The sequence below is a fragment of the Plectropomus leopardus genome, chromosome 22 (genome assembly GCF_026936395.1).
Source record: "Plectropomus leopardus strain MGB_pleo_1.0 chromosome 22, ASM2693639v1, whole genome shotgun sequence".
Taxonomy (NCBI): Eukaryota; Metazoa; Chordata; class Actinopteri; order Perciformes; family Serranidae; genus Plectropomus; species Plectropomus leopardus.
Genome location: NC_142197.1, coordinates 26519488 through 26534031, shown reverse-complemented (window position 1 = coordinate 26534031; position 14544 = coordinate 26519488). Strand labels below are relative to the sequence as shown.

The 14544-nt window shown below is 38.4% G+C and overlaps 1 protein-coding gene across 1 annotated transcript in view; it reads left to right on the top strand.

Annotated features, from left to right (window-relative positions):
- Nucleotides 1-14544, top strand: part of LOC121961725 (pleckstrin homology domain-containing family A member 5-like) — a 269588-nt gene that overhangs the window by 170367 nt on the left and 84677 nt on the right. The window contains 1 exon segment of the mRNA XM_088073004.1: nucleotides 12644-12727. Coding sequence (XP_087929130.1) covers nucleotides 12644-12727 — 84 coding nt within the window.

Sequence of the window (14544 nt, the reverse complement as noted above, 5' to 3'; positions counted from 1 at the left end):
AGTACTGTCATGATACAGTTCAACAAAATACTGTTATACTGAACATATACTTATACTTATACTTTGAAGGACGTAGCTTGCCTTAGGCCAACGGTTTCAGTGTTTTAGCTGTGAACTTGAAGCTACCAGTCAACAGTTGGATGTTAGTGTTAGATGATAAACGCATGAGGATTCTTTCACTGTGAGTGGCAAACATCTAACAGCTCTCCAGTTCATATATTACAAAAATTTGAAAGTAGCACTGGTGTTCCATGGTCACAAAATGTGACCAAGTATCACGGTTTGGAGCTCTGCAAAAGCCCCGCTTTGTGTGTGTGTGTGTGTGTGTGTGTGTGTGTGAGAGAGAGAGAGAGAGAGTGGCAGAGAAAAAAAACAATTCTGCAAATTGTTCTTGATATAGTCATTTTATACATCTCACGTGGAACATGAAGCGATACATAGAATATATTCAGTACATCTCTCACCGCTACCCTTATGGATAGGGAAAATAGCAATTTTCAGAAACTACCCGTCTACCTCTATATATACTATATATGCTTCCCTGCTTCCCTATTCAGAGGCAGAAATTTGCTCCCTGGCAGTGGAAGCTCTGCAGCAGCAGCATGATGTCGACAGTCACATCATATAGCCACAGCTCGGCTGACAGATCAACCATGTGGACCGTGTGCATGGCTTCATCATCGTCCTAATGGCTAATGGATGTTTGAGCTGATGGATGCTGAAGAAGTCAGAAAAAGCTTTGCCAATTAAACACAGCCAGAGTTTAATAAAGCAACTCCATCACTGCCACACAGTCACGTGCTCTTGCTGTTGGATTTCATCAAAACGGCTTTCTGGTAAACAAGGTGATGAGAACTGACTCAGGAACAGGAAATTCTGAATGGAGCTCAGGAACAGCAAACCAGTTATTTCTGGGCTCTCTTTGAAAACGCACTTCGATGCAAATTGAGTGGAAAGCTCAATTTTCTGTGTAGCTCAGTGTAGCGATGCAGTGCAGTTACCATGGGGCTGTTTATGTGACCTGTTTGTGTCGCTGCTTATTTGTGCATCAGAGTCCATGCAGAAAGCAGTGCCCTATATGTGCGAGTAAAGGCATGTTGTACATAATGTATAGATCCATATATCCTAAGAGGGCCTCTTATCTTTATGTGCCTTTTACTGCGCCCAGGTGGAATCAAAGTGCTGCATGCAGTGTTTTTATATATTAATACATCTCTGTCAAATGAAGTGTAAATCCCTAATGGAACTGCTACTGACAATTGAGACCATGGACAAGATACCTGGCAGACCAGTGGCTGTTATTGTTAGGTGAAATTCACAAAAAACTCTGGATCCTAATTTTTGTTACTTTCCATCAGTAATGATGGAATTGTGCTCACCAAGCTAACACCTGATATCTTGGAACAAGGTGATGTCTCTCAGAACAAGACAGACCACCACGTTGCACAAAATTTTGCAGGAGGTAAAGAGATTACCCAAACTGTATGGTTGGGCAACACAGTGACTGTACTGGATGTATCCCTTGCCCCGTGTGTGATGTATAAAATGACTTTATTGTGGGCAACGAGTATAAATTGTCACAGGCACCTCGGTAACAGCACTAATAGTTAACTGTCAAACAAAAGCTTGCAAACACATAAACACTTCCTGACAGAGATTAGCCAGATGCTTCAGAGTAAAAGCACCAGTGGTTCTGCTTTTATAAAAATTCTAACAGAACTTTATTTAACTTAATTATGTAACAGTAGCTACTTACTTGGTCAAAACAGTATTTTCTGATATCATATTTCTTAATTTTAACAGTGCTCTATTTTATAGTATTATATATCAGTAGCTACTTTATTTTATTGTAACTGTGCTTTATTTAAATTGATTATAATAGTGATTTATTAAACTTTATTATAACAGTGCTGTATTTAACTTTCTTATTACAGTCCTTTATTTATCTTTATTATAACAGTGCTGTATTTAACTTTATTATCACAGCCCTTTATTTATCTTTATTATAACAGTGCTGTATTTAACTTTATTATAACAGCGCTTTATTTAACTTTAATATAACAGTGCGGTTTTTAACTTTATTATGCTGTACTTTATGTAACTTTATTATAACAGTACTTTATTTAAATTGATCATAACAGTGCTTTATTTAACTTTATTATAACAGTCCTGTATTTAACTTTATTATAACAGTGCTTTATTTAACTTTATTATAACAGTGCTTTATTTAACTTTATTAGGACACTGCTATATTTAATTTAATTATAACAATGCTTTAGAACACAAATATGAATAAATATTGGGAATGTACAAGCCTGTAAATGGATATATATCTTTTATTTTTCATTTCATAGACAATAATATTTTCCATTGTATATATTTTATGTGCATTGTGTCTAACCAGGTCACACTTCCTGGTACCTCTGGATGAATTTGCAATTAATCTTGCTGGAGTCACACAATTTCTTGCATCTTATGAAAATTTTCTGTGTAGGTGAAAGGTTAAAAACATCCCAAAAAAAAGGAAACACTTTCCCAACCTTTCCCTTTTTGGAAATAGGAGGCTTCCCATAGTAATGTATAGATATATGCATTTCCAACTTTTCCTCTTATTTTTTTCAATTTCATGTACTCAAAACTGAATTGGAATAATTAATCCTTGAAACCCTTTATAGAATGTGGTGATTATTTTGCAGTAGTTTTCCAATTAAAACTAAAATATGTTGCCTGCCGTTTTTAGCATTTTTAACATTGTGCAAACACCATAATTAATTAATCAATCCTAAAACAATAATCAGTTGATTCTAAGATGAATTAGTGAGACACAGTCAGATATTGCCATTTTTTTTTCCTTCACCATTGTCTCAGAAAGTAGCAAGTAATAGTAATTATAGCTGCTGCACAGCAGTGAGTCAGGGCCAGACATTTTGAGGAGCAAGAAGCCTAACTGCTATGCTAAACATACCTATGAAAACATGTTTAGAAAGGTAGGAGAAAAAATGTAAAGAGAAGAAGAAGAAGAAGGGGAGGATGAGGAAGAGGAAATGTCATGAGAGGAGGAAGACAAACAACAAATCCATAAGAATCCATCAATAGAACTTTCTGGGACAAAAATATCATTAATCCTTGAAATCATGAATTTCTTATCCACACAGCACAATGTCTGAGGAGGCAAACGCATGTTCAGTCTGCACCCAGGACTTGGACACAAAGTTTTTAGGCACCAGTGGTACCAAGGCAAGTTGTTATCAAGTTGAGCTAACTCAGCAGTGTAGAATTTAGAGATGACTTCAAAGTGTTATACAGCCAACCAACTTGTGTCAAAAACTCAGAACTCAAAAACAAAAACTCGTGAGAATAGGCGTACTTTGTCTAGAAAACATTAAACACATCTGGAAAGTCTTTTTTTACAAAGATTGATTGATCCATAGGTGAACAAATGATGCTTGAAGATGGTATTTTCCATTGACTGCTATAGGCTACATGATGGCAGAAACCCTTCTGAAATTGAACACATTTCATCCCTTTACATTTCATTACCCTGACAGCAACATAATGTCAGTTTTTTTTATAAACACTGGAGCTACTTTATTTAGGGAGAATGTGCAGAAGTTGTTTACAGTACTGTTAACAATGTCTCACTTCGATGCACTGTGGGCTCAATTTTTTATCCATCGATAATCTGTGTGATGTGTTTGTGTAGGACAGTCCGAAGATGCTGTGTAGTGAGTTTGGTGTGAATTGTGCAAAAAAATACATCTAGATAGGTTCAATTAGTTTTACAGTTTTTGATAAAAAAAAGAGTGGACTTTATAATTTGCTCTAGGTAGGTGTATCTGCCTAGCTCCTTAAAATACATGTGCACCTTTTATACATCATCATATATACATGTACATATGTACTTGTGATTATGTGTAAGGTTTAAATGCTTGGTACATAGTATATGACTTCATCAGCAGCTGAGTGCTCATATGCAGCCCCTCACACCCTCCCTGAAAGGGTTAATGGCAGATCCTGAAGCTCAGTCTAGCGATGCCCTCTCATTGGAAGTTTCTTGTCAACCGAACATTTAAACTGTGAAAACGTGAAATGAATGGGTTTTGTCTGGCTAAAGGCCAAAAGGAGAATATCACTGGCCTTTTTTTATTCACTGAGAGGCTGTGGGCGTCGAGGCTAACTGCAGCTGACGGTGATGATGCTGATGATGACGATGATGAAATATGGAGGGGAGGATAGGATATGAGGACAGGAAGAGAGAGATGGCCTCCCAGATTTCCATCTCTCTAATATTTCTGTGGATTTTCTCTCTGGTAGAATCCTCGGCTGGCTGATAGCACTCAACTCCAGGGACCTTCATCACATCACAATCCCATCAGCCGTCTGTCGCGGTTACCAATAGCAACATGGGAGCTAATATAGGAGTGTGGTAGCAATATGAGTGATGAGATCTGTGTGGCAAAAGAAATTGTGGCAGCAAAATCCAGAAAACTTGAAGACATGAGAAACTGTCCTTTTCTGTATCTAGCTGGTTTTAGTTGGACGCTACAGCAGTTATTGATGCATGGCCAGATAATGAGACAATGGGCCCCTAGGCACAGACATGCAAAGGGCCCCACCACCTCTTCTATCAGAGCAAGACACACAGACTGTGTGGTGAGTCTGTGATGAGTGTGTGTGTGTGTGTGTGTGTGTGTGTGTGGGGTGTAGATTACAGATTGCACGGTATTAGTAGATTTAGAAAAAAAAAAACGTTTCAGAGAGCTATATTCATAATGATCATGATTATATTTTTAACATTATTTTATTTTACAAAATTTTCATAATTTTTAAGAAGTTTTCTTTGTTTTGTGTTGGGGATTTTTTATTTTTTATTTTTTGTTTTTGGTTGGTTTGTTTTTTTGCTAATTTTTAGGTATTTTTGGTGTACTTTTTACAAATTTCTTGCAAATTTTTGGATCATTTCTTCTTAAGGTGTTCTCTGTCACCTTGTAGTGTTTTTGGAAGAAATCAAGCCAATATGCACAGGTTTCAAAGGGTAAACAAGAACAGTGCTGCTGTATGCCTGGTGCCATAAAACAACCATCATAACTCTTTCTCTCTCATAAGTTTTCTTCATGCTGGTTAAAATAAATAGTTTGATAGTGGCCTCCAATTTTTGCTTTTGTGTTTGTATTTGCATTTTTTACTTGTGTATTTGTGCTCTAAGTGTTGCTGTCTGTCCAGTGTCAAATGGCCATGAGTTGCAATGACAGTGTGTATCTGCATGTTACTGGTATGCACACAACACACAGCTGTGAGGTAAACAGAGTTGTCCAACAGCACAGCATGTCTCTCAGCTAACCTGATTAAAACTCTCCCTGCTACTAATGGCAGAGAGGAATTGCTTTCTGATTGAGCAACACAGGCGATTTGCTGTGCTGCTGGGTGTCAGTGGATGAAAGGAGCTTTGGCTTGTTGCTGCTTCAGTGTGTTGGCACGCTCGTCCGGACGGCTTTGTGTGGTGGAACTGAGTGGAACAGCACATTAACTCCAGCAGCCAAGTAGCTCTCTGAGGTAGAGCTGCTCAGGATTGCCGAGCAGGAGTTTCTACATGGTGACACATGAGCACTGCTGGAAGAAAGCGCTCATGCCAGGCCAGGATCAACTTCCATTAGCCTCAGCTTGTCATGTTTAACTGGACTCTGTTGGCTTGAGCTGCTGTTGGCCAGAGACAGCTGTTGTTTGCCGCCTGCGGAGGTACTTTATCAGCCTCATCTATTATGTTTCAGCCTCAGCTGGACTTTATCAGCCTCAGTTGTAGGGCTGAATGATAAAACAGTAATTATCCTGTAATAATTTTGCTTGGTGGAGATATATTATATCCTCAATATAATTAAACCACTCATACACCTGAAGACAGGGGCCACAATACACCTTAAACATCACTTGTCACCCCATATTAACCAGAAGATGAAGTAGTAGTAGAACAAGACCAGCCACTAACATTACAACAACATTTAACATGCTTTTAGACTGATTGTTTAGACAACAATAGCACAGAGCAGCCTTATGACTGAATTCATCACATAACCTTAGCTACAGTAGCTAAACCTAATGGTGAGTAAGCATGGTAATGTGACGGAATAACTAGCTATTTCATTAGAATGGAATGATAAAACGTGACTAAATGTAACGTGGATAAATTATGGCCGTCAAACTCGCTTTTTAAATTGCTAATTTGTTTTTTATTGCTGAATTATAGTAATTAATCATGATTAAACACTTTTCTTTATGTCATGTTTACAATATCAGTATTATGCATTTCAGAACAAAGTTAAGTAATTTTACCAGTGTCTTGATTTGAAATCAAATGTACTTTTCAGGAGTTCCAGTTTAGTGTCTTCTCTGATTCATGCAGCTCCATCATCATGAGTGAAACTATTGTTCACTTACATTGACATATGACTAGTCCCAACATGCCAACCTGAGCACGCAGGAATTTAGCTGTATTTACTTAATGAGTGAAGTTGTCGCAACTTAAAAATGACAACTGAAATGACCTTGTTCTTTCAAAGTGTTTGAAATGTCAGTAAACCAAGTTAGTCTGGCAGACCTTCATCACAAAGAGAATGTTACCAATGATAAAGTTAGGAGGTCTGAGTTCTGTTTTGTTAACAAGTTTAAGAAAATAAAATATGGCTGGCTAGTTTTCAGCCTGCAGAATAGAGATCATAGCTGAGTAAATTTAGTTAACTGAGGTTGCTGAAACTCTGAAAGATAGATTTAATTAAACTTGTCACTTTTACGTTGCAACAACTTCACAAAGTAAAAATAAGTATGACTAAATTTTAAGTAAACTTAAGAACTACATATAAAGTAAAACATAAATTATTAATTATTTATATTTACTTACTTTGGTTTCCTAGATAATTTTAAAGTAAAATCACTTTGTCAGATTTGACAGAGTACTCTATCTTTGGATGATAATGGGAGTGAGGCATTTTTGCTGTTATTGTGTGTGCTGTATATCAAAAAGGCTTGTTTGTTCATATGGATGGCTGCAAACATCCCATCAGGCTGTCATGAGTCACTGTCACATTTCCATTATTACAATCACTTGACTGGAAGAATTCATTCATGGAGGAAATAGCATGTGAGTGCTGGGCTCATACAGCCACACCTGATCATCTCTCAGCCAGCTCATTAGACACAAGTTGTCATGGACGACAAGACATTCAAATGGGCGAGGGGGGTGGGGGGGGACTGCAGAGTTTGCTTCCATGGCACAGCTGCTGTAAACGCTCCCATTTGTTTGACAAATAACAAATGCAAATCAGACACCACTTTAGTTGTTCGTCTGCATTGAAGGTAAAACTGAAAAGATTCAAAGTGGAGAACTTGACTAAATGGTTATTCAGTGAATTGAATTTATTAGGAGATTAATTGATGGATGTTTGACTTGTTTTTATTATAGTCCTAATGCCTTTACTGGGGAAATGACAGGAAATCAGAGAACAGATACACTGGAGGTCTTCAGTTGAATTCAAATCAGTGGTTGTTTTTTTTTTTTACTGGGGTGGCTTAAGTGGGGCACTAACTTACCCATTTCTCAAGGTACTGTCAGGTGTGCAAACTTGACACTTTTCAACAATAACTGCTGTTATGAATTTAAGGTCATTTGTGAGATTTGTGAGTCCTAATCAGTAATACCAGATATTCATTATAGAATTTAAACACTTAAAATGCCAGGCTTTTGTCATAATGCCACTATGTTTTTAGATGAAAAAACACAAAAAATTAATTTCAATATGCTACATGCTAAGTAGTAGTTTGTTTGTTTATTTGTTTGTTTTTATGATGACAACCTGGAATATGTCAATGACTAGCAGCAACACTGATTATGACAGTACATCTAGTGGGAATAGCATATTTTTGCATATATAGGTCCCAGACCCCTTAGACTCCCCCAGAGGGTTCGCATCTTCATCATTTCACCACTAAGGAGTTAACTCCCTGATTGTTTCGAAGTTGCATTAGTTTAACCCTTCATGACAGGTTTTATTGATGAGCTTAAAATCTGAATGATTTTAGAGTCCTAAAGAATGATCAAATCCAAGTTGCAAAATTACTGTCTCTAAGCCTGTCATGCCTACTCTGATTCAGGAAACACCCTGATTATAAGACTTTTTTTTACAGAAACCTACCTGCAATGGTGAGGAGGCTTCTGTTTGATATTTCCTGATTGTCACAGACAGTGAAACCCTCACACACTAAAGGATTCCCTGTGCATCATTGTGAGACACAGAGGGGTGTGACTAAGCATCAGCGTTTGAGGAGCTGGGACTGAGAACAGGTTGTTAGTGTAGAGCAAGGATAGGAAGGCAAAGAGAGGAGAGAGGCAGCGAGCTGAAAGGTCAGAGGGACTGGAGGGAGCAGCTGGAGGACTGGCAGACAGAGACACACCTCAATGAGAAGGTAAAGGAGAATATGAGAGGAAAAAAGGTCGGGGAGGAGGCAGCAGGAACAAAAGGAGCAGATATGAAAAGAAAACCAACAGGTGGAGTGAGGAAGGAGAGGGATGGAGGGGAGAGGAAAGAAAGGCTGGTGGCAGAGCTGTCACTGCCGCTGGCCTTTCTCAAAGGTTAGTGGCCTGGCCAGAGGGAGGGATGCTGAATGGCAGCCGCTCTGCAGGGAGGAGGAGAGCTGTGGTCAGGCAAACACACACACACACACACACACACACACACACACACACACACACACACACACACACACACACACACACAGCCATCTGACCAGGGGGCGACTTTTTCACATGGCATTTAAAGCAGAGCAGAGTCTGTCCACACTGAGGACTAATGACATTAAACAGTAGGTGACATTTCACATGGACCGAATTAGCTGATTATTGTTCAAATAGTGTGTGTGTGTGTGTGTGTGTGTGTGTGTGTGTGTGTGTGTATGTGTACAAAGACATTGTTTTTAGAATGTCAGCTCTAAGGCGGTTAGGCGCCCTGTGCAGGTGTTAGTTGTGTTGAATTGTTCATGTGTGCATTGCATGCTGGGTAAGAGGAGCAATGTGGGTGTCATTTTGGGTTCAGCAGGGCAAAAATTAGACACACTCACTCTTCTTTTATGGCTTTTTAAATGGTTGTTTAGAAAAAAAATCTCTCACTGTGTGTGTGCTTGGTACATAGTATATGTACTAAAAAACTGGATTAACCCTTTAAAACCTGACCAAATCAGACTTATGTCTTTCAAAACCATGGGAGGAAGGCAACAAGCAACATAACAAGAAATGAAAAAATTACCCAAAAATTATCAAATAATAATAATAATAATAAAAATAAGAAGAAGAAGAAGAAGCAGAAATAAAACAAAAAAGTAGAGTTATAAAACAAAAAGGAAATGACTTGGGGGGGCTAAATGTAATTAAATAAATAAATAAAGTCCCTTAACTTTTCTCCCCATTTTTGGGTAATTTTCTGTTCCCTTTCTCTGTCTCTCTCTTTTTTATCCTATTTGCTCAGGTTTTACTACATGTGAAGAGTGTCTGAATGAAGCATAAGAAAAACTGATGACCTATCAGTTTTAAGATCAGATGACCCTCAGAGTGCTGCTTGTGGTTTGTTTTGTGTTTGTTAATTCCACATGTAACCCCCTTCAAAATAAGATGTCACTTCTCAGAGGGTTTTTTTCTGATAAATGTGGACATATGATGGGATGAGGTCATGCAAAATTTTAAAAGGAACTCCATGAAAATCACCAGTGCAGCTTGTTTGGAGCAGTTATTTATTCATCAGTAGTGGAAATGGTGTTTTCTTTGCCGGATTAGTGTAGCACTTCTACATGAGGTGTGATTTTTTTTTAATACAATTTCATTGGCTGGTAGGCAACAACTTCAGGGGTAACACTACATTAGCGTGGTGTGTAGGACGGACTTTTTCAAAGCAGGAGCTGCAGTTCAAACTAAGCTGTGATTCATCAAATGAAGCTGTCTGTGTTGGTGCTGCCTGTTGCTGTTTATGTCAAAATATTTGTCTTGTGATAATGAGAATGTGAACTTGTTTTTGGCAACTCAGACAATCTCCATCTCACCAGAGCTTTGTCAGGGATTTCAGGGGGACCGGCAGCGATGTGATGTGGAGTTAAAATTAGATAAGACAGAGCTTACATTAACCCTTAGGGCCCACTTAAATATTACTTAAACTCGTATTGCACACAGAATGTGCTTTTCAAAATCAGGCTATAAAATATGTATATATATATATATATATATATATATATATATATATATATATATATATATATATATGATAACAGCAGTCCCAATCATATCAAATATTCATTAATTTCAGAATTTTAATCCTGTAAATGCCAGGTTTTTGTCATGATGCCTCTGTGTTTTTAGATGAGAAAAAAATAATTATTTTCAATATATACATTCAACATAGATATTTTTCTTTTATTTTTCATGATCACGGCAACATCGATTGTGACAGTGCACCAAGTGGAATAGCATGTTTTTTCTCTATATGTCAAATATGTTTTTTTAAAAGACGTCATCAGGTGAAAAGTAGTCAAAATGACAAATTCCAAGTCAAAAGCCCAGAATAACATCCAGAAATAATACAATGTATGTTTTTATGCTTTGCTGGCTGTGGGATCAAAAATGTCAGCTTCCACAGTGTGTTTTAGATTTATTGTAGGAGCTGAGCTGGTAAATTCACTGATTACACAAAATAACACAATCTTGCCAAATTTATGCCATAATCAGGAACACAGCCAAAATTGTCAAAAATCTAAATATCCAGGCACTATTAAGATGGAGGGAAGTTTACCACAGCTCATCCACACCCATACTTACATTGTTTCATACAAAGCAGAATGAAAATAATGCAGTGTGCCTTTAAGTCCACTGTTGTGCTGCATGCGCACATGCGTTTTGTCTCTGTGTATGTGAGAGTGAGAGTAATGATGCTCCTGGTTTGAAGTGTTGCTTTAGTTTCAGCTGAAAGCTTATTGGAATCTGTCCTGATGGTTGATTTTTATTAACTTATCTTTCAACTCCAAAGATGTAGCAGGATCAAGGACAAATGTTAAAAATAACAAAATATAAATCTACTCTCTGCCTTATTCACAACATGTTTTACAGTGTTCCGCTCTTTCTCTGAGCTGTCTTGTTATCAAAAGCAGTTTTGTTTCTGCTGCTTCCACTCAACTCATGTTTTACTCAAAGACAAGACACAGTATCACAATATGTGACTAAGGCCTTCTCTTTTATTATTTTGAGTCTGTCCTTTTTTTTTGTCTTTTTTTTTTTTTTTTTTGGAGGTACACACATACATACAAATCCTTCCCTGTGGATGTGTCTTAAACTCATTGTGTTGTCGTCACACTGGCTGGCCCCTGCAGCCCTCTGGCCCTGCTGTCCTGCAGCTGCAGGGGACTGAAGTAGCAGAGCAATCCCAGCTCCGGTGATGCATGGCTGGCTAGATTAGACCCAGCAGGAGCCCCCGGCTCCCTCCAGCTCCTACACATCTGGCGTCCCCAGATGTAGATATAAAATCAGTGCGCGCCTCCATCTGCTGCCAGCACATGCTGACCCCCCCAGAGAGGCCCCAAGTTTATTTAAGGATTCTCACTCAGGTGTTGGAGGTGACGTTGAAGAATCAGTCTTCTCTGGGCTCCACGATGTATTGTCTCAGCATCAGCAATGAGACATTAGCACAGCATGACGTGGAATGTCAAAAACGGAAAACATGCTAAAACTTTATATTATGTATTCGAGTTGTCAGGTGGTCTGTTGGTAGGTCAAAGGTCAAGGTCACTGCAACCTTATCATTCTTGTGAAGGCGATATTTCAAGAATGCCATTAGGGAATTTCCTCAAATTTGACACAAATGTCTACCAGGACTCAATAATAGAATTTGGTGGTTAAAGGTCGAAGGTCAAGTTAAGTGTGACCTCACAAAACATGTTTTTGGCCATAACTCAGGAATTCTTACACTAATTATGACAAAACTTCATACAAATGTTTAATAGGATAAAATGATGAAGTGATGGCATTTTATATCCAAAAGGTCAAAGGTCAGATTCCCTGTAACATCATTACTCAACATCATATCTCAGGCACAGAAGGGGAGGCATTTGGTCAGATATTGAATTGGTGACACTGATCTTAAAACTGATAGAGATTTGTGCTGCCGGGGGGAAGATGTGTGTGACGCATCCATGTTTTCATAGACATGGATGGAAACTGTAAGAGAAACTTGACTGGTGTGCAGAGGCAGAGATGTAGTTCGCTGCTTGACATGAAAGGAAAATTCTTATAGTTCTCATACATAACTGACATAATTGTCCAAGTTGTCCTGTTTAAGAAAAGTTATGTGTGTATCTGAGGTGGATGACACCGTTTGTTATGAAAAGTGATGCTTTCCTGCATCTGTGTGTTAAATATTACCATTAACAGACATTATGCTGAAGTTTAGCTGTGTAAGTGAGTGTAGTGTGCTGCTGTCTCTATGGGGAGATGAGTTTTTATTGTTTGTTTATGATGCAGAGATGGCACTTTTTTAGCTGATGGTAAATCTTTTATTTCATGTTGTATGAACTGTTTCTCCCAGCAACTGAATGCCCATTCTTTCTCTCTCTCTTCCTGCAGTCACAATGAGCGAAAGGTGACCTGCAAGCATCCGGTGTCAGGCGTCCCCTCCCAAGACAACTGCATCTTTGTCGTAAATGAACAGTAAGTCTCTCTGCACTCTGACACACACACACACACATACAGTGTGCTCCTGATTTCTGTTCTGATGTGAAAGGTCAGTGGAAACACTTCCAGGTGGATTCACCCATCAGACCTGCTGCAGTTGTTCTCTGGGTAATTAAAACACAACAATCCTGCTCAGACCAGAGCCACATACAAAGCCCAGACTTGTCAGTGTGTCTTGATTACACAAGTGTACGCTAGGAATGAAGCAGACAGCACCCAGAGAAGCAACAATAGAGAAGCAAAGTAGGGCGAGCTGTGTTGGGCATCCAGGATTCCTAGAATAAAATGTTATTATTAAATGACACTGCTTGCAGAAGAAAAATACACTGCTTGGACATGAAGAGATCATCCACTGTGCAAAAATTGCTCATATTTGTTCACAGACATTAGTATTTTCCTTGCCAACTGACTGTACATTTTGCTGCACCACTTCTTCTCATTATTCCTCATCATTCAGACAAATCAGAACATCGAGACATTATGGACTAATTTACTGGAATTACAATGCTAGGCAACAGCTTGGGTCCACACTTGGGTCCAGGAAACAATAAAAGAACACATGACATTATTGACACCATTCTAATTTTGCATTGGTGCCAGACTTTGGTGCCAGTTTTGTTGAAGCCACTGGAGCGGGTACAGCAAATCACACATTTCTTTTATCGAAATGTGCACATTTGTTTTTTGTTATTGGACTACAAAAAGATCACACCATGTTTGCTCTGAGATAGCTCTTTTCATAATGATACATAAACAAGCGGGGCCAGTCCAACCTGTTGTCACTGACCAGACTGCAATTATAACCAGATCAGTTCTTAATGTCTCGTAATGGCATGTACATTTCTGCGGAACTAGGACTTGAGTGTATGCTATAATCCCTTAGAGTTTGCCTCATGAGGCCGATTTCCATTAAAGATTTGTGCAAAACCTATATATTAGTATTAGTAAAATTAGTAAAGTATATTATATTTTCAAAATGTCGATAAAACACAATTGTGAGATGACTGCATTTCCACTGAGTGATGTTCCGTGGCTTCTCCTCTGGTGATAGCATTCCAAGAAGCATGGTGATGGATGTCCAAAACATTAGCAGGTTTATTTCTATTGCAGCCACCGCACTAGCCGTCCTTATTTCCAATCCAAGGCCACGTAGGCGTGTTATGGAGCCATAATGGAAAAGCAAGTCCCTTATAAGTGGGAGCATCCACATATGAGGGATTTCTGGGAGGTGATAGTCCATGATTTCACAGAGCAATTGTGGATTCAAAACTTCCAAATGATCCACTCAACTTTTGAAGAGTTACGTGATGCAATAACAGCTCTTGTAGCTCCTGCTGCATCATGAGGTGGCCAGTTCCTACACATGACAAGCAAATAGCCATAGCGTCATGTGACCTAGAGAAGCCAAAAAAGCACATGGCATAAATTTTGGCAAGATTGTGTATTTTTGTTTAATCTTAGAATTTCTAGCTCAGCTCTTACAATAATAATAATAACACTGTAGAAACTAAATGGTTACATTCAGACTGTTAAGTGCAAAAAAATTCTCCATTGAAACCCATTCAAGCTGACATTTTTGATCCCACAGCCATCAAAGCATAAAAACATGCATTGTATTATTTCTGGGTGTCATTCTGGGCTTTTGACTTGGAATTTGTCATTTTTAGTATTTTCCACCTGATGATTTTTACCCTATTCTGCATATGAAAAAAAACATGCAATTTCTACTAGTTGCACTGTCACAATCAGTGTTGCTGCTAATCACTGACATATCCAGACTGTGATCATTAAAG